The 20,415-nt window shown below is 38.3% G+C and overlaps 2 protein-coding genes across 3 annotated transcripts in view; one reads left to right on the top strand and one right to left on the bottom strand.

Annotated features, from left to right (window-relative positions):
* The window catches only part of LOC117295790 (small RNA 2'-O-methyltransferase-like), a 13,755-nt gene extending 10,854 nt beyond the window's left edge, over positions 1 to 2,901 (top strand). Inside the window, exon 8 of the mRNA XM_033778547.1 lies at positions 1,305 to 2,901. Coding sequence (XP_033634438.1) covers positions 1,305 to 1,509 — 205 coding nt within the window. The 3' untranslated portion in view covers positions 1,510 to 2,901. The remainder of the gene's footprint in view (positions 1 to 1,304) is intronic.
* A 1,849-nt stretch (positions 2,902 to 4,750) lies between these two features.
* Positions 4,751 to 20,415, bottom strand: part of LOC117295430 (unconventional myosin-IXa-like) — a 65,823-nt gene continuing 50,158 nt past the window's right edge. For both annotated transcript variants that reach the window (XM_033778083.1, XM_033778082.1), the window contains 13 exons: positions 19,875 to 20,051; positions 18,709 to 18,964; positions 17,621 to 18,100; positions 17,165 to 17,281; positions 16,109 to 16,279; positions 15,478 to 15,634; positions 14,962 to 15,101; positions 14,086 to 14,206; positions 12,991 to 13,225; positions 12,579 to 12,710; positions 12,030 to 12,150; positions 8,136 to 8,335; positions 4,751 to 7,161 (listed from right to left, as the gene is read on the bottom strand). In XM_033778083.1, coding sequence (XP_033633974.1) covers positions 6,780 to 7,161; positions 8,136 to 8,335; positions 12,030 to 12,150; positions 12,579 to 12,710; positions 12,991 to 13,225; positions 14,086 to 14,206; positions 14,962 to 15,101; positions 15,478 to 15,634; positions 16,109 to 16,279; positions 17,165 to 17,281; positions 17,621 to 18,100; positions 18,709 to 18,964; positions 19,875 to 20,051 — 2,689 coding nt within the window. In that variant the 3' untranslated portion in view covers positions 4,751 to 6,779. The remainder of the gene's footprint in view (positions 7,162 to 8,135; positions 8,336 to 12,029; positions 12,151 to 12,578; positions 12,711 to 12,990; positions 13,226 to 14,085; positions 14,207 to 14,961; positions 15,102 to 15,477; positions 15,635 to 16,108; positions 16,280 to 17,164; positions 17,282 to 17,620; positions 18,101 to 18,708; positions 18,965 to 19,874; positions 20,052 to 20,415) is intronic.

A 20,415-nucleotide genomic window follows, 5' to 3' on the forward strand; every position in this document is an offset into this window, starting at 1 on the left:
ATCACAAGGGGTAAACCTTTTTTCTTTAAAAATTATGAAAAACTGATAAAATCACAAGGGGTAAGTCTTGCATTTTGGTTGAATTTGGGCTGAAATTAAAATCACAAGGGGTAAGCCTTGCATTTTTCTTAAAAAATTATGAAAAACTGATAAAATCACAAAGGGGTAACTCTTGCATTTTGGTTGAATTTGGGCTGAAATTAAAATCACAAGGGGTAAGCCTTGCATTTTTCTTAAAAAATTATGAACAATTATGAAAAATTGGTAAAACACAAGGGGTAAGTCTTGCATTTTCGTTGAATTGGGGCTGAAATTAAATGAAATCACAAGGGGTAAGCCTTGCATTTTTCTTTAAAAATTATGAAAAACTGATAAAATTACAAGGGGTAAGTCTTGCATTTTGGTTGAATTGGGGCTGAAATTAAATGAAATCACAAGGGATAAGGCCTCGTTTTTTTTGTAAACAAATTATAAAAATTTGAAAAATATTTGATAAAAAAATTATGAAAATTTGACAAAATCACAAGGGCCTTGTATTTCGGTTGAATTTGGGCTGAAATTAAAAATTGATAAAACACGAGGGGTAAGTCTTGCAAATTTTTTGAATTTGGGCTGAAATTAAATTAAATCACAAGGGGTAAACCTTTTTTCTTTAAAAATTATGAAAAACTGATAAAATCACAAGGGGTAAGTCTTGCATTTTGGTTGAATTTGGGCTGAAATTAAAATCACAAGGGGTAAGCCTTGCATTTTTCTTAAAAAATTATGAAAAACTGATAAAATCACAAGGGGTAACTCTTGCATTTTGGTTGAATTTGGGCTGAAATTAAAATCACAAGGGGTAAGCCTTGCATTTTTCTTAAAAAATTATGAACAATTATGAAAAATTGATAAAACACAAGGGGTAAGTCTTGCATTTTGGTTGAATTGGGGCTGAAATTAAATGAAATCACAAGGGGTAAGCCTTGCATTTTTCGTTAAAAATTATGAAAAACTGATAAAATCACAAGGGGTAACTCTTGCATTTTGCTTGAATTTGGGCTGAAATTAAATAAAATCCAAAGGGGTAAGCCTTGCATTTTTGTAAAATATTATGAAAATTTGATAAAATTACAAGGGGTAAGCCTTGCATTTTTCTTTAAAAATTATGACAATTTGATAAAATCACAAGAAGTAGAGTCTTGCATTTCGGTTGAATTTGGGCTGAAATTAAATTAACAGCGGTAAGCCATGCATTTTTGTAAATAAAATTTACGTGTAGTCAAATTCCCCTGAAGATTTTCCTTGGTCTCATATTTTCTCAGGGAGGTTCTTTCTTCGATGGAGGCTGTGACTCTTAGTCCAGATGGATCCTCAGTGACTTACTCCATTCAAGAAGAGGACAGCTCAGACAGCGACTTCGCTGCAGAAGACGAGAATGACTCTGATGAACCTCAGACTGTTGAAGAGACCCCCCCCTTACATCAAGATGTTAGGGTGTCATGGCAACAGGAGGAATCATGGGACTGAAGCCAATTGGCGGCTACGTCTACGGCTACATGTCGTAGAGTATGTCCTAAGCAACACCCTTTAGCACCAGTCGTCGTCATCTTGGCACATTTGTAGGTGTACAGTACGTTCTGAACAACACCCTTTAGCAACATTCATCGTCGTAGCTGTAGACCCCAATTCGGATACGACTTGACTGGTGTATGGAGATGAAACATGATGAGCCACCTGAACAGGTAGTTGGTACTCTTCAACTGTACCAACTAAGACTGACTGACATTCTACACTATGACAACACAGCGAGCAATGCAGACACGGCATTACAGAACTGGCCGTCAACATTGTTGACTGATACAGAGGGTACTTTGTGATAAAAGAAGCAGCGCCCTTAATTGCCTCCGTCCATCGTTGATGGGACATCTTGCCTTTCTTGTTATGATAAGATATAAGATATATCTGTTAATGAAAGATGTTTGTTTTTTATCATTTTAAAATCAAATTTCCCTTATTTATGTTCATGCAATCCTTTTTTCTGCTATTGAAACTTTTACATTCATGACCAAAGTTTACTTGTTCATATAACAATTGTTTTTATTCAATAATTTCATTAAATGGTATTTACACTCTAAACTGGCCAAGTACCGCTAATATAACCCATGTACATAACTTTGTACCGGAGCTGGCCCCGAGTACTTTATACATCACAAACAAATAATTACACAAAGCATCAAAATCATACCGATGAAACAGTGTTTTTTTCCTTACAAATCTGTTCTATAACTGAGTTGGTTTATAACAAAGTATGACGGAGTATAAAGAACGCATGTACAAAGAAAAAAACTACACTTGAACCAACAATAATACAGTGAAGACAACAAACATATATTGAGAAAGGAAACCATGCTTCAAGCCTAGTTTAAAAGTTAGGAATTAATAAAAAGATACATCAATTGAAAAGCAACATTTATTTTATGGCAACATTCAGTGAAGTAGCATTGGTGAGACTCTATGCAAATGAATTCTGGAAATTGGAGAGGAAATATCTCTTGGGCTGGAAATCAGGGTTTTCACCATGCGTTGTGCCTTGAAATTGTGTGGTTTTCCTTTTACTTTGTGAACTACCACGATCCGCCAGTTTGTAGAGTAACAAATTTAGTTCTATAAAATGGCTGAGGGTGTTAGTTCACAAAGTAAAACAAAAAACATGCAACTTCAAAGCATATATGAGTAGATCGTTATATTCTACTTTTAAAACATCTTTTCAACCATATTAATTTTATAGCAAACATTTGTTAATGCCGTAACTGATCAATCCGTGTCACTTTAATACTTTGATATTCACACCTTTTGACTCTCAAGAAGTAGTTCAAGGCCAGCCTTGACCCCTCATTAAAAAGAAATAAATTAACCAGAGATAAGTTGTCGCTTGCTTAGAAACCATGTGGCTATCTAGGAGAATAGACCCTTCCCATGAAATATGTAAATTGCACATAGCATGTGCGCACTAACGTTTTGGTTGGCAAATTGAGGGAACCATTGCGCTGTTTTGTACACGGGTAATGGGTGCGTCACGCAGACGCGATTGCGCATCTGCTTAGTGCACAACTCTATGGCGTTTGCCAACCAACAGGGTCTGTACGCATGCGTGAATGTAATTAGCATATTTCATGGGTCCATTAGTTCAACTACTCCATAGCCCTGTTCACACTACTCTATTCCCCAGGGGCAAAATAACAGCCCTTTCACACTTGGATGGCTTTACCCCTGATGTTCCCCGGGAAATGGGCATAACCTGTGGGTATAGCCACCCTTGCTCTGGAATAGGGGTAAGCGACAAAACCCTGGGGTGTTCTTGAAACGTACAACTGGAACCCTGTGGAATAGGGACCCATATGTAGTTGTTGTTTTTTATTTTTTTAAATTTTTTTTTATGCAAGTCGCCAGACACACAAGGCCTGAAGGCCACTTCAAGGTGTAGGCTACAATTTTGTTTTTTTCCAGAGGCCGTTGCCACCTACTACTAGGGCTGAAACAGGGTTACCACTTTTACAGTCCATATGGATGTAGGCTTGGGTATAAGGACAGTGTAAAAGTGTGCCGGGGTCACCAAGGGGTGATACAAACTTCAGGAGCATCCCCAGTGTGAAAAGGGCTATACATGTACATGTAGTATCCTTAAATGTACCTCATACTTCCACTGTATAGTTAAAACCTTTATTCGTACAACCAAACTGGGTTGACATAAACTGTACTTCTGTATAGTTATTTCTTGAATGAGCCTTGAAAATGGTTATCAGTTTCTTCTCCTTTATCATGTGGCAAACTAAAACTTCTGTTTCCCTGATGGGTAAATATTCAAACAAAATACCCAGCCTGTGTTTGCTCGGTAATAATCTGCAGCGTACATGTACAAACAAAAACTTGCACTTAAGTTCAAACACAACGAGGCCATATTTCATGGCATTGCCTACCGCGGACTTATACACTTGTGGTCCACAGAATAACACGCTTACGGGTGTGCCTTAAGCGCAGAATTCTGTGGTGAGCAGATCCACGAATTTGGGTCGAGAGCGACCACATCACAATCATTTAACGAAATACTTACGTACAAAATCATAAACAAGGTTTTCAAATCCACTCTTGTTCATTTCTTTCTATTAAATACAGCAATTCTAAAAATGTTTATTCATCAATTTCAGAGCAATTTTTAAGTACCACTTCAGAAATCAATGATTTCAGACTGCCAATTGTTAAGTACAAATTTAACGTCCATTTAAAGTTCAAACTGATTAAGTTACGAAAAACCAGACAAAGTAAATGAGCTGTTTGGGTTCCTCTAATCTGTGGAAATATCAACAAGAGTTTAACAAAATTTATTTGGTGTTTTTTTTTTTTTTAGTAGCGACTTAGCGAGCGTTTTTTTTTATCCTCATCATGTTAGTTTATAAGTAACTTTTGTTCTCATCACATACATTATCAAAAAGGGGTGTCCCATGTACCCATAAAGGCAGTGGACACTATTGGTAATTACTCAAAATATTTATCATCATAAAACCTTTCTTGATTACGAGTAATGGGGAGATATGGATGGTATAAAACGTGAGAAACAGCTCCCTCTGAAGTGACGTAGTTTTTGAAAAAGAAGTAATTTGATTTCGAGACCTCAAGTTTAGAATTTGAGGTCTCGAAATCAAGCATCAGAAAGCACACAACTTCGTGTGACGACCGATTGAGCTCAAATTTTCACAAGTTTGTTATTTCATGCATATGTCGTGATACACCTACTGTGAAGACTAGTCTGTGACAATTACCAATAGTGTCCACTGTCTTTAAACTAAACTAAATTGTGTCATACCAGCCTTGTTCCAACATTATAATGGGTTCTTACATAACGCACATATCCTAGTAGCTAGATCAAGCACTTAACCACATTATTATCACTGTTTGAACCATTCCTCTAACTTTCTCAACTCCCTGGGAAGCATCTAATGCCAAGCTGATTATATAATATTAACACTAAGGGGTTAATCCAACACAACGTTGTCTCAGCCCTCTCAGGTTACCAGTTATACACCTTGGTAAAGAGAAGCAATTATGGTAAAGAGAAGCAATTAAGTGCCTTGCTCAAGAACACTAGTGTCATGACCAGGATTCAAACCCACACTCTGATGATTCAACATCAGAGCTCGAGTCAATCATATTTATTTTCTCTGGATAAGTCTATTGTCGCAGATTTTCTCGCAATGGCCGCCCCTATGATTTGTTAGGGGGCCGCCACTCTATTATTATAAAGTTTCAAATTAAATCAACTTTTTGGTTAACAAATATATCTCCCTGAAAACATTTTCACTATGCGACCGCGCACCTTACCTTTTTTGTGCTAAGGATAACAAAATATTACTTCAGCATAAATTACTTTACAGATTAGAAAATAGCTTCTCAAACTTTTCTTTTAAAGCACTTTGGAATTTCATGCAAGAAAAAATACAAGTCAAACCATGGCTTTTTAATATTGACTGCTAATATTTTAAGCACAAATGTTTTGCTGTTAAAAATCATCCAGCTGTTTATAACCTCCTTTTTAAAAACTTTACTACAATCAGCCAAAGTGTTGAGTACACGTAATCTATAAACACTTGTTGTTATAATTCTTACAAATATATTGCATATGATAGAAATATTGCATAATAGAGTAGAAAATATCGTTTTACCAGATATTCTTGTTGATTACTCTACAGACAGGCACAGGTAACAAACAGTTTCCTCTATTCAGTGTTAAACCCACTGGTTAAACTTCCAGCATTTGTCTCCAACGACCGCTGGTGAACACGCGACAGAAGCGGATTTTTCGAAGTAAGCAAAAATATTAAAGTTTTTCAATATGTACATACTGTACAATATAGACAGAGTGGACAGACAAACAAGTAGTGCTTTTTGCTTGGGCGTAGTACATGTACAACATCCTTGGGAAGCACATTCATCACGGGGACCAGACTAAATTTGTACCATGCTGGCTGCCATCTTTGTCTAGTCCCCTGTGGGTGATAGCATAATGATTCTCATCATACTAAAAAGGGGACCAGACTAAATTTGTACTGTGGTGGCTGCCATCTTGTCTAGTCCCCTGTGGGTGGTAGCAATTCTCATCATACTAAAAACAGGGACCAGTCTTTATTTTCCTTACACCTCCATCGCTGTCAAAATGTTTAGTTTGTTTCTTTGTAAACCTTTTTAAAAATCTAACATTGGCACTGCTTTCATGTTGTGGGTTACAAACTTTAAAGTCATCTGCTAAAAAATGAAAAAAATTTGATACGATAATTTGTGATATGGATGCGGTAGAAGAGGGGAGATGTTGAGGTTGAAACTGCAACTTTGGATGACACTTTGTGTGTAATAATTGCCTCCAATTGCAACCAGAGTGATGGATCTGCTATGGCAAAAACAAACACGTGGTACACAAAATGTTCACATAAGTAAAGGTGCATTGATGCAATGAAGTGCAAGCCTTTGAAAATTGCACAATATTTAAAACAACAATAGACCGTGTGACCTGTGACATCACATGTTTACAAAAGAGCCACAGAGCATGGACTTCATGCAGGCAAGAGTTGTACACGTCTAAATGGAAGAAAATGTTAAAATGTTCTACTGATCGCCAACAAAATATAAATAAGTAAATAAGTGCTCCAAAGATCTATCCTGCCAAAACACAACCACATAACACGCGATGTCACAATCCAGTAGTATCATGCTTTGAGAGACGCCATTTGTCCCGACCTGTTTCGTCATCATAGCATGACGACGGCATCGGCTGAATCTGCCCTCTTCCGTCTTTCCTTCGACTCCTCCAGTTGTTTCTTCTCCTTCTTCGGGCCCTTCCGACTGCTCCTCCTGTGTTTCTTGGAGACTGGCGGAGGCGTTTGAGTTTGTGCCAAGCCGTTCGATCCCGGGGTCTTGTGTCCTTTCCTTGGTTTCCGTTTCTCCTGTTTGGGGGCTCTGTTCTTGTTCAAGTGGATGAGTTTGGACGGGGAGGGGTGTCCGTCAAAGGACACGCTTTCTCGGTCGAGTTCATCGCAGCTGCTGAGATCCAGACCGTCGGTGCTGTAGTTCTCGTCGTCACTGGCCGATGGTTCGAGGTCGAGGTTCACTAAGTTGACTGTTAGATCTTGCCTGTAAAGAGAAATCAGTCAAAGTACAGGATTGGTAGAAACAAAATGTTATATTTTTTAGTGCCAATCTGAAAGCTTCCTGATAATATATATTTTGAATTGGAGACAAGAGGAATACAATGGATCAGAAAAATTATATATCCTTTTTTAAAATTGTGTATTTCCACAGCCACAGTATATATCTCAGTTTCAGCAATATAGGTGTGTGTAACCAAAGTGTTCCTTTTGTGTGCATAACGTGTACATTTACAATAAGCCATGCCCGTCATAAATTACACATAGTTGATCAATGATCAAATCGAGTGGACCTTGTTAATGATGTTATGAAGTGAAGCAACCATGAATAAGGTGAGGGGCACATATTACTGCCAGATAATGGCAGAAAACACCAAGGTAACCTCTTTCTCTACGATAAATTCTTTTTCGTGCATTAAGCAACAACACAGGACCTGCCACTTTTATGTCCCATCCCATACGAAGGACGAAATAATGATGGTCAAGTGTCTCGCTTAACGACCCAAATGTCAAGACAAGGGGCCAATTTCATAGAGCTGCTTCAGCAAAAAAAAATGCTTTTATAAGCACAAAAATTGCTTGCTTATTTTTCACATGTTACTGACAAAAGTTTCATGCCATATACATTGCTTGTGACTGGTATTAAGCGGTTGTTTACTTAGCATAACAATTTAGTGGAGTCTTGGCCGGTAATCTGATTTTACTAAGCAAGGATGTCTTTGCTTAAGCAAAATTTTGTGCTTAAGCAGCTCTATGAAATTGGGCCCAGGACTCAAACCCAGACTTTACTGAGTATTCTAATCAGCAAACTATGGGTTTTGAGTCCCAGTCTTGACACTTCAGTCCGGTGCGCTTGACTTCTTTTTCTTTCGTTTGATCTCTGCACCAAGGTGACTGCTCAGCCACGGAACCCCGATTCTAGAGGCCTTCAAATTTCTCCTTGAAAAGATTAAAACTTACCTCTCTCTCTCCAACGTCTCAATCCTTATCTTCAGCACCTTCTCAAGCTCGTTCTGTCCGTCGGTCACCGTTGTTGCGTCTACCTCTCCTCCTCCCTTGCCTGCTGCCGCCGCCGCCTCGCCATTCGTTCTCTCATCCAACTCTTGCTCCTCCCTGACCTGTTTGATCTTCCTCAGATCTTGCTGACTCGCCGTGTCCTTCTGTTTGGGATGAGACGGGCAGAAACAAGAGCTCAGGTTAAGCCCCATTGTTCAATGTTCACAACTAATCACACCTACTTTTATAAAAAAAAAAAAATGTTATCGCTGATCCAAACTTATTCCAAGTCAAGTTTCGAAATACAGATTCCAACTGTTTTGAAATGACGTCACAGATGCATTTCTGGTCCTCTAAAATAATATTCCACTTTTCGTGATAAGTACAAATATCCCCAGTGTCCCTCACGGCTTCCACAATGGCTTGTATCCATGCAATGTCAACGCTTCGATAGACAAAGAATTTCTTCCAAATCACAGAGGATTGCTTATACTAGTGTGAAACCAACACTGTATCTGGTAACCAACAAAGCAGACAAACTGTATAGAAACAATCCCAAAGCTTGTAGAAACCCAACCACTGACTCCAGTCCCGTCGCCAACCACTACTGGCAACCCAGCCAAATTACAACGTCACAAGACTCGCTGTCTCACACGAACACGTCACACACACAAACACCGCACATGGCCTTATGTGAACATGAAAGTAAATTTTTAAGAATGGTGATGTCAAAACCAAACTAACAAATTCATCTGTAGTGATTTCCTATTGGATGGGATTGTCGTATAAACTATATTGATGATGTGACACTGTTCGCACACACACACACACACACACACGGTACATTTCCTTCCTCTATATGTTTGTTTCCTGAATACAACAGAGACACGGATGTGTTAGAGATAACAGTCTCAAACCAAACCGATAAAACTCTACGATTGTTATTTTTGAATTTCTGGCTGTGATTCCCCGACCGACCGGGGTGCATTTTGGTCAATGACAAAGTGATGTGACGTAGTGTGGTTTGATGACATTGTAACCCCAAAAGGGTTTCTCAACTAATGACCACAGTCCATTAGTACTGAATGTGGTTCAGAGATTTGTTGAGTAACAATGACCCTGTAACAGTGACCCTATGACAGTGACCCTATGACGTGACATGACTGTCAACCAAGATGAACTTTCATCCAAGGGTTTCCAGATAAGAGGAATAATAACTACCTTCAATTGGAATGAGAAGGTCTTGATCAGGGTAATAGTCAAAATAATGGATTTTCAAATCGCGCTTTACACATCTGAAGGGTGAATGAAAAATGAAAGAAAAACTGCCCTTATTGCGCAATTTTGTGCTTGAAAACAAAAACAAATTATGATAATCATTTTGTTAATTATAAAAATTACAAAAAATCTACCAACTATTGAATATTTTGGAAAAAATAAACAATACAAAAGGCAAAGCACACAAATTTTTACATCCCATATTTTATTCTTGATCAGTAAAAAATAACCCTGCTTGATGTTTTTTTGTGTGTGTGTGAAATGTGGTTTAATATGTGGTCGCTCGCCAGTTTCTAAATTTGTAACTCCCCTCCCACAAGTTAGACTCTGATCAGATCATTCAACTCCAAAGTGGGTTTTGCCGGTCGTAACCAATAACAGTTTGGGTCATTGGTCAGTGATTAATCAATAGCCAATTCAACCAAAATGGGTATAATTTGTACACAGCTCAACGGAAGGAAACATAAATTCTTATATTTAGTGAGATTGCACTTTCTAATTTTTATCAACTTTTGATATGATGAAAGGGGGCACATCTGAAAACTTGGTAACTATTACTTTTATAACTCTTCTATTATCTGGAAATTATGACACAAAATGTCAACTTTTCTATATGACCAGTGCAGTATCTTGCCTGGTAGAGAAAGCCTAAGAATTTTTCATTCTTTTTTTTTATTTTATATTATTTATTTTATTTTATACAACATCCAACAGCGCAAGCGCCAATTACAGGATTGATAAAAATATTAATATTAAACATTATAAAAACAGTCCCCCTTTACAGGTCTCACTTATTGTTAACAAAAGTCACATGGCCATGTGACCATGTGACCTTTGTTAACAATAAGTGTGTCTACACTTGAATTTTACAACACCACAGAAACAAAAGGAGACGACCAGGGACAGCGGGAGGGAAAACCAAGAGACAACAGGATATGCATCGAGTATAAGGACAAACAGGAAGTTTCCTTTCCAGTGCATGACAAAGAAGCTGTAATAAAACACCTAATTTCCTAGGTCATTGTTTAATGCAAGTTACAACATAAAAAAAAAACATTCTAGTCATTCATCGCTTCATTCATATCTTTATAAATAGTTTGGGTTTTCTGAGAAATCTATCCTTTTATAAGGCTTCCCAAAACCACCTGATGATTTGACATATTTGATAATTCCCCTCCCCCTTCGAGTTTTAATTTTGTTTCAATGTCTATGTTAACAAATTACTTGTTTTATATCAACATTGATATTGTATACTATAACAAACAGCTTTAGCTATGTTTTTTAATTTTTTTTTATTATTTTTATTTTGTATAAATAGAATTTAAAATCTAGATTGATTTCATAAAAAAATACTTTCGATTTGGCAAGACTTGCATAGTCTACATGTATATCAATTACATGAATGAATGACAATGCTATTTTTCTGGAAAAGGAGATTCAATTTTTCAAATCATGTTTTTATTTTCCAGTCTACAGTAAAAAAAATCAAAAAAAAAATCACATGTTTCATAATTTTTTATTTATTTTTTTTTAACAATTTGTAGGTTTCATAATTTTTTTTAAATATATTTTTTTTCATAAAAATTTGTATCACCTACAAAATATTCCCCTTCTGATGACACAAATCTTTCACCTTGATCTAAAAAATATTGTGTTGACCAAAGAAAATGAAAGTATTTTTAAATGTCATTTGACTCAATGATAAGCAAACCAAAGCCATAAGGCCACATATAAAAACAATTGTTGATCGTCTTTTTTTTTTTTGCGGATGGGGGAGGGAGGTTTTTTTTTTCCTTTTTTTTTTTGACATGCCAAATATGAAATCAAGAATAAAGAAATCAGCACAATCACTAAAAAAAATGAGGGTTTGTGTGTTTTGATGTTTTCAATAGTTTTGTCAAACAAATTGAACTCCTAGATGACATTTTCTGTCAACTTTTTCAAACAACTAAGCACAGTGTAGTAAATATTTGAAGAATTGTTCTTGCTTTGCCAACATGAATAAAAACCTTTTTTGAACATCTGTTCAAACCAGTACATTTTGAAAAAAAATATCAGCTGAAAAATCTTGGCAGTAAAAGTATAAAGAGATATCCAGACATGGGGGAAAGGGAGAAAAAAAAAGAAGAAAATGCGGTCGTGGGGTTTTTAACGGTCGGGCTGGAACAATCAACAATTTTTCTTTTTTATGTGGCCTAAATAGCAATAATGTAACCTGCAGCAGGATGGCAGACAATAGCAGTGGTGATGACCATACATGTACAACAAGAAAAGCATCATTTCACTACCATCATGATTGTGAGTCAAACTACCCCGTTGGGACCCCAATTGGTAACCATTTCTACCCTGATTGGAACCCTCTTTCCCAAATGAGAATATCAATGGTTTACCATCGGGATCATTTTATGTATGACAACCAAACAACCCTAGTTGGGATACTACCCTGATTGTAACTTTTTTTCTCCAAATCAGAAAAAAAAAATACTCCTGAGGAAATCACAGGCCTGCAAAAGATCAGTCTCTAGGAAATATGATTTCTTGAATTGTCAATAGAGGGCAGCGCACCAGCCACAGACTTACCCTCTTGCGTAGATCGGAGAGTTTAAGGGATGCTGACTTGCTGGCTCGTTCTAATGTGTTAATGTCTCGTAGTGTGCTCTTCAACTTCAACAGTTTCTCTTTGATGATCACCTCAAGACATCTGGTTAGAAAGAACCAAAAATAACAAGGATATTAACACAAACTAAGATCAAGCAAAATTACATTTTGTACACATTTGAAACAACCATAATCTATGCTTTAACACTGATAAAATCTCCATGATTTACGTGTAACAGTTATGTTAGGAAGAATAATGTCAGGAAGAATAATTCGTAACTGGAATACACAATCTCAGAAACGTTTCTGAAAGTAATGTTTCTCAGACTCAAATTTTTGAGGATAAAAAAAAAACTACATATTTTTTTCATAACCACATTACTTTGGAGGGAAATGATTCTATTGAAAGCCGCTGTACTAGTTTTTATTCCAATTAATTTTAAGAGTGATTACCAGACACATACCTTCCCTTTAAGGGGATAAAATCTAAATACATTTTGGTACAAAAAGAAGAAAAGGGCGTTGGCTTACTGAGCTTGTTTGGAGACATCTTGTAGAGACTCCCACGGTGACATCTGCTTTGGACTCTTCAGTAGACACGGTGCATACACTATGGATAAACTATTGGGGGACATCCGGTTGTAGTTCTCGTGCAGTGATACCCTGAATGAAAATAACAGGAAGTGTTCCAAATAAGTGGGAAAATATCTTTTAAGTACGACGCCATTTAATTTGACACAAGTTCAACCTCACAAGGTTCTCCATTCAAAGCTGGATGACCATAAAACAGAACTGCTAAGCATCTGGGCCCAATTTCATCAAGCTGTTTTGAAGCAGAAATACTGCTTAGCAAATTTCTTTGCTAAGCAAAAAAACGAGTGGGGCACCAGTTGCAACAACGTAAAACTTATGGAATTTACAGAAAGTTTACAATTTAACCCACCTTGCTAAATGAAACACAAGTCTCTCAAACAGGTCAAAGTTCGGAGAGGGAAGTTTATTCAGAGAGTCCTGAAGCATGACCATTCGATCTCGATGCTCCGGCATCTCCACAGCGCGCAGGAACTCCTCGTAGAGTTCAAAGGTCAGGAGAGGCTCGGGCATCTCACGGAAGAAGGACTTGATGACCTGGGCTATGACCAGCATGTTGTAGGTGTCCAACTCAATCTGGTCAAAATCTACAAAAAGGAATTGTAAGAGTTTTTTAAATAATTTTAATTATGCAAGTCGCCAGACACACAAGGCCTGAAGGCCACTTCAAGGGGTGGGCTACAATCAACTATTTTTTTCCAGGGGCCGTTGCCACCTACTCCTGGGGCTGAATCAAGACTACCTCCTTTACAGTAGGAGTAGGCTTGGGTATCATCCAAGATGCAAGAAATGTATGAATAAAGAGCCGTTGCAGATACATTTCTGCAAACCCAAACACTGACAACAAAACAGAACTTGGGTCACTGACAACAAAACAGACCTTGGGTTCGAAATGTGGTTACATGTACACCAGCCAACTGTGGTTAAGACCCAGAAACTGGATAAACTTTTTTTTTTTAAAGAAAAATATAATTAACCTGTATGCAAGGAAAATTGTACTTTTATATGTCTTCCAAGACAAAGTGGGAAAAAAAATCACAATTTTTTCATTTTATAAAAGATCTCACATGAGTGATGGCATTAACAGGACTTTTTGCAAGCCTCTCTAAAAAGTGCGAAGAAGGTATTCAACAAATGATTGGGGTTTTTTTACAATTGAAAGGTGAATTTAATTTCCTTACTGAATGGAAACATTTGAAGCGAATTTCAGTGAAGATCACTTCTTACCGTTTTCGTTAAAACTGCAGCCGATTTCACAAAACTTTACGCAACTACTTTTAGTCCACTTGCGCAACGTTTATGGCGTAAGTTGCGCCATAAACTTTGCGCAAGTGGACTTACGCAGTTGCGTAAAGTTTTGTGAAATCAGCTGCAGGTCTATAAGTAGCTATTTTAAAGGCCTTGTGACTGGTGATCTTAGAATGACCTCTTATAAGTGTTTTCTTACCTGGTTCTGTGTTGATGAGATGTTTGAGTTCTTTCACTTTAGCCTCGGGTCCAGGTCTTCGATAGATACCCTCAGTGAATAGACCATTCAGCTCAACTAAACTAAGACATCGCTCTATAACCTATCATTGAGAAAACATCAAAAGGGCATCATGAACGATACACATGTTGACCACTTAAAGGCAAAGTATACATTGTACCTTTGATCCGTTCGATTGACTCCTATATAAATGTAGGTTCTATTTCAATTTTTTTTCTAATTTTGGTTCTTTTTTTTCTAATTTTTCTGTTTGTGTATCATAGGAGAATTTTTCTGGATCAATATATTTTTGGTGGCTTTTAGTAAATGTGTTTGATTGATTATATATTCATCTTTTTACTTGTACATGTATCTTTATTGTTTTATGATCATATTTTGTGGATCTTATTGAGCTTTTAATTATTTAGTTTTTGTGGTTAAAATTAAAGTTTTTTATTGTTGTAAAGCGCCTGGGAGCATTTCTAATGGATTTGTCGCTATATTAATGTTTTTTACTATTATTAATACTATTATTATTATTAGAGTATACAAATAAGACTAACATGTGAAAATTTCATTTATAAAGGCGGTCGCGTTTTTGAGAAACCGCTGGCTTTTGAGATATTCAAGTAAATATCTCAATGCATGAAAACTAATCCCTTTTAGGAAAACAATCTGAGAAATTACTGACAGTAGTGGTTCTAGACGGTATGATTTCTTAAAAGTGAAATGTTTCTCTTATTTAAGCTACTGTAGGGCTTCGAATCTAAAAGCTTTTATTGCAACTGATGTACACCTTCCCTGTACAGCTACATGAAATTAAGAACATTTCAAGAAGTTTGTCTAAGATCTGCTCACCTTTGGTATGTTACTCTCAGGTGATATGAGCGAGAGTAGACTTGCCCCAATCACCTTCCCTGTCACACGAGCCTGCGGTTTGCCCTTGCATATACCACTGGTCTTGGTGCAGCATTTCTTGTGGCAAGTAAACTTGCAAACTGCACGATAGATAAAATGAAAAATCAGAAATGCACAAGGAAGAGATAATAGGTAAACTTACAAGAGATTGTACAGTATTGCTAGGCAACATGACATTAAAATGATGGTTTGGAAACATCCAACTTTGTGATAGGGTCTGTGGTTTATTTTTTACAAGCTACCAGCAGAAAACAATTAATAATTTGGTACTAATTCTTTTTTTTTTTTTTTTTTTTTTTTTTTTTTAGAAATTGGTTGGATGATGAAGAAAACAAACAGACAGACAGTAAGTTTCTAGCAAAAGCTACATTTTTTTCGTCAATCGTCAGATCATTTCTCCATAGACTTTGTACACACCAAGGCTTATAAATCTTTCTGAGGCTAACTAAGACCTACTTTGACACACTTGTCCCTTCTCCATGAGCCATAGGAACGCTGAGCACACCTCACAGGCTGTGGGAATGCTAAACTGGACGGCAATGAATCGATGGCCAAGATACTCAAAGACTTCCTCCTTCTCCTTTTCCTTCTTCTTCTTCCTCTGCTCCTTGGACTGAAATCAAACAAATTTAGTAAATATTACTATACCTCATACATATTCATGACCGAGAGTTGAATTGTCACTGGTCCATTCAACATCCTGTGCCAGATGCTATCTTTGCCATTTACTTCGCGTGCACGCAGGTATTCACGCACATGGTAAATACGAATGACAAGTAGACTTGTCATGCGCTTTAGGGTCGTGGAACTATTCACCGGGTGTTGCATGCATGCACTCAGTCAGTTATTGTTTTTATAAAAAAAAAGGTCATGAAAAAACTGAATGCATTTTATTTCACAGTCGTCATTCCCCCTTGCTCATAATAAAATTGTTCCGGTAACTGAATATGTATCGAGTAAAGTAAATAAAATATATCATGATTTATTTCAGTGAACAGTCGATATAAGCTCCCCTCTGTATTGTAGGTTGACAAATTAGTTCCTTTATTTCTTACCGAGTCCCTTCTTACATTATTTCTCAACTCACCTTCTTGTCTGGCTTGTACTGCTGTGTAAACTCATCCAAGAATCCCCTGAAGGCATTGATGCCCATCGTGATTGGAAATTGGGTTTTACTGTTTGAGTTCTTCACGTGGTTGGCCAGCGACGTCTCAAAGTTAGACATCAGGTCCTTGTACAAAAGAGTTGTGCTGCCCTCCTGTGATGAAAAATGTCCAGACATGATTTAGAGTCACAATTTAGGGATGGCGCATATAAAGGATTAAGTTTCAACAAGTTTGGATTGAACAACAAGAAAATTGTTAGAAGCGGGACTTAAACTTGCGACCTCCTGATTGAAGTGCTTGCAATCTAACTATCCAGCCCTACGTTGGCGGTCTTTGTTTGGGGGTGCCAGTCTGAAACCATTCAACTTGTAATAGCCAGGGATCACACCTAAGAGCAAGTTCGAGTGTGCACAATGGTTAACTAAAGGTTGACCATTTTTACTCGAACCCAGGCTGGTCGACCATTGGTTGACTACTGTGGTCGACCATTTGGAACCAGCCTCGAGCCCATGGTTTCTTCACTGGTCCCACCAGCATGTTCCATTCTAACATGTGTTAAGCGCAGAGGGGAACCAGTGACACTTTAGCGAAAAGGTGGAAGGTTGACTAGACTACCAAACGAGTCGTTCGGGACAGTACGTCAATGCGCATGTGCGTTGCTAGTCTGTGGTCGACCACTGGTGGACTAAATGTGCGCACTCGAACTTGCTCTTAGTTGACCCGTGATTAACCACCAACCAGCAAAGTACATGTGCAATGACTTACTCACTCGAACGACTCGTTTGAAAGACTAGTCAACCATCGGTTCCACGATATTCAACACTCTATTTCGTTCCACCTTTTCGCTATAGTGTCAATGGTTACCTCCTGCGCTTTACACATGTTAGCTATCGGTACCATGGAAGACACCATGGTCCAAAGGCTGGTTCGAAATGGTCAGCCAATGTAGCAGAGTTTTTATGAGAAAAAAAAGTCTACATCTTAAGTATTGTATTATATGTTACAGCTGAGAGTGTATTTGGTGTGGAATAGCATACCTGCTGCATGGCCACCGAGTACGTGGTCATGAGATTGACTCTGAAGTCATTGAGTGACTTCTTAAAGACAAGATCAACAGCCGTGTCACTCCCTCCGGCTTTCTTCATCTCATGAATCTAAACAAGAAAAGACATTTTGAGCAAATCAAGCAACTTTGGTTGTAGTCAAAGCGCATTTTTTAATGAGGGCTGACTATAGACTGTTTGAAATGTCGAGATCTCGCAGCAAACACTCCTCCCAAAAATGATTTCTAATAGTAATAAAAAAGTGAAAGTAGTCCCTGTGGTGGTTGGAGTGCATGGCAACATCCCGAAAGCACTGAGGAAACATCTAGACGAAAAAGGTAGGGGAAAAGGGGTAGATCCTCTGCAGAAGGAGGCGCTTTTGGCAAACGGGGAGGATCCTGAGAAATGTCTGATGTCAGACTGCAGTTGATTTAAGCTTTCGAAGCTTACCTTAGAGTACAAGAACATATCCATCTGCTGCAGCTCCCTTGCACCCGACACCACTTTATTAGGTGGGTACCTCCACTGGGACATCCCGTGGATGCTCATGTTGCTTGAACCCCCACGGCTCTTCTTGGCGGCCGCAGTGGCCGCAGCAGCAGCAGCAGCCGCACTAGCTGGATCCTCCTGGAACTTTCTCTCCGCTTTGATGGAGTTGACTTTAGGCTGGAGGGTGACCAGCTTGGACGGCTTCTCTTGACCGAGAGCTTCGGCTGCTTGGGGATCAGAAGGTTTCCGCATGAAACGACGCTTGAAGTGTTTCTTGGCTTTCTTGAGGGCGCTGTCCTTGGATACTGGTGACTCGGGCATGGAGGGAAGTGAGTCTTGCTCAGATGGAAATGGGGAACGTGGAGAGGGGGTCTGACTGATGAAGGCATCATCTTCGATGGGAGAATCGAGCTGTAGAGCACTCACAGGAGGCATGTTAGTCTTGGAAATAAAATGGAGAAAACAAATCTGTAAATATCTATACCTCACGCTCTGTATAAATGTACAATAAGGAAAAGTGTTGTTAACATACATGTATCATCAGAACAGGGACCAACTTTATAGAGCTGCTTAAGCAAACAAAGTAGCTAAGCACAACCAAATTATGCTTACAAGAAGGTCACCAGTCAAATACAATATGTGATTGGTATCCTGCTTATTTTTGCTTAGCAGACAATCTTCAAGCACTTTTGTGTGCTTAAGGCATGCTCTATGAAATTTGGCACCAGTATCATGGATAAACACATGTGACGGTCATAGAAATAGTACCCCCACTGTTATTTTTATTGCACTTACTTATTATGTAACATTTAATTATTCAAGAGAAGCGCCCTCTCTTGAGAAGCATTTCAATTTCGCGCGCTTCCGCCACCCTCATAATGATTCCAGCGAAGACCTGACAACATGTATTTTGTCTTCGTCTGTTTCAGGTAATAATCTTTTGGTTTAGTTTCATACATTTTCCCTCTAAAATCATCATTTACTGAGGGTCCTTGACTTCATAACCTGAATAAATGAAGTGAAATGAAATCAATTCAGACACAACTCACCTTTATTCTCAAGGCTGGCACCATATCATCTGAACTCTCGCTCTCCTTGACCGATGACGTCACCTGACCATCAGCGTCCGTTAACCTTTGACCTTCAGTATCTGATAACCTCTGTCCTTCCACCACATCGCCTTCTTCTAGAGGATAGAGGATGTCTTGGGAATCTCTTCCGGAGTCATCTCCAGAATGATCGTGCTCTCTGTGGATGGCGTTCCTCCGATGATGCTCTTGGTAGGCAAAAGCAAGATCCTTGACCCTGATGGAGTTGAAAAGACAATTGATGATTTTATTTTTAAATTACGAGACTTATGATATAATTTTTTTTATTATGAGAACAATTTATGTAGCACCTCGTAAGGGTTTACAAGGTGTTGCAGCGCATTCAGTAGCCACTGCAAGAAACAAAGAGTCAAACCCCTTCTGCTTGCAAAAGCAAGATCCTTGACCCTGATACAGTTTGAAAGAAAATTTACAATACTTTTTAATTATGAGACTTATGATTTATGATTGACTTAAGATAATTTGTTTAAACTATGAACCCAATGTATGTAGCACCTGGTAGGGGTTTTACAAGGTGCTGCAGCGCATTCAGCAGCTACTGCCAGAAACACCACGGCAAACCCCTTCTCTTAGCTAAAACAAACTTGGTTCTTTTAGATGCATTACACAACACATGGGAACATGCTTAACTGTCCATCCAAATGACAAGGCACTAATGGTCAAGTGTCTTGCTTAAAGACACAAGTGTCATGACTGGGTGGTCGACCCCCACACTCTGCTGTTCAGGAACAGTAGGGCCCAAATTCATAGCGCTGCTAAACGATAAGCAAATTTTCGTGCTTACTGTGGGAGAAAAAGTGCTCAGGAGCAAGCGTATTTCATAGGTTAGCAGAAAAATTGGGCGGCAATATAGCGTGTTTACCATGGATTGCATTTTTACGTCATTTATTTTTGTGCAGTAAGCACCGAAAGGTTAGCATGCCTTTTCATGTGCTTACGGTTCGCAGTGCTATGAAATGGAAAATCGCATAGTACGCACAAAATGGGCCGCTAAGCAGCGCTATGAAATTGGGCCCAGAGCTTGAGTCCAGTGCTCATAGCCGCTGGAGCTCTTAACCGCTCCGTCGCAATGCAAACATTTTAGCGAAGTGTCCACTGATGTTTACCTTGATCCGGAGCGTTGGACTCCAGTCAACATCGGTGGCGTCTCAGGATGTTCCTCCTCCTCTTCCTCCTTCTCTTCATGGTGGTGGTCTGGTATTACATGAGGAGTCTTATGAGGAGCTTCATCATCTAAGAGCAGCTCATCGGAGCCAACAGACCCATCCAGAATGCCACTGCTCCTAAGATACAAGATATACTCTCATTAGGCATTATATCAAAACCAAATTTATATTATTATTGTTTTGTTAAAATTGTTATCTGCATTTTTTTTATTTTGTGGTTGGCTGATAGGATGCATAATTTCATTCATTTTTCCCAAGAGTGTAGTTGCTCATCTTTAGTAAAAAGTTATTAAATATGTTTCAAATATTTTGTATGCTTTCTGCCAAAGTATTTTATCACTGTTAACGTCTATATAATGTATGTGAGGCCCCCAGATGATTAGCTGTGCTGGATGGGTCAAACTCATTAAGTATGGATTTAAACAACAAACAAATATTAACAATAAAACAGCTTGACTTTTTCAGACAAAATAGTCTGGCT

The sequence above is a fragment of the Asterias rubens genome, chromosome 10, assembly GCF_902459465.1.
Source record: "Asterias rubens chromosome 10, eAstRub1.3, whole genome shotgun sequence".
NCBI lineage: Eukaryota > Metazoa > Echinodermata > Asteroidea > Forcipulatida > Asteriidae > Asterias > Asterias rubens.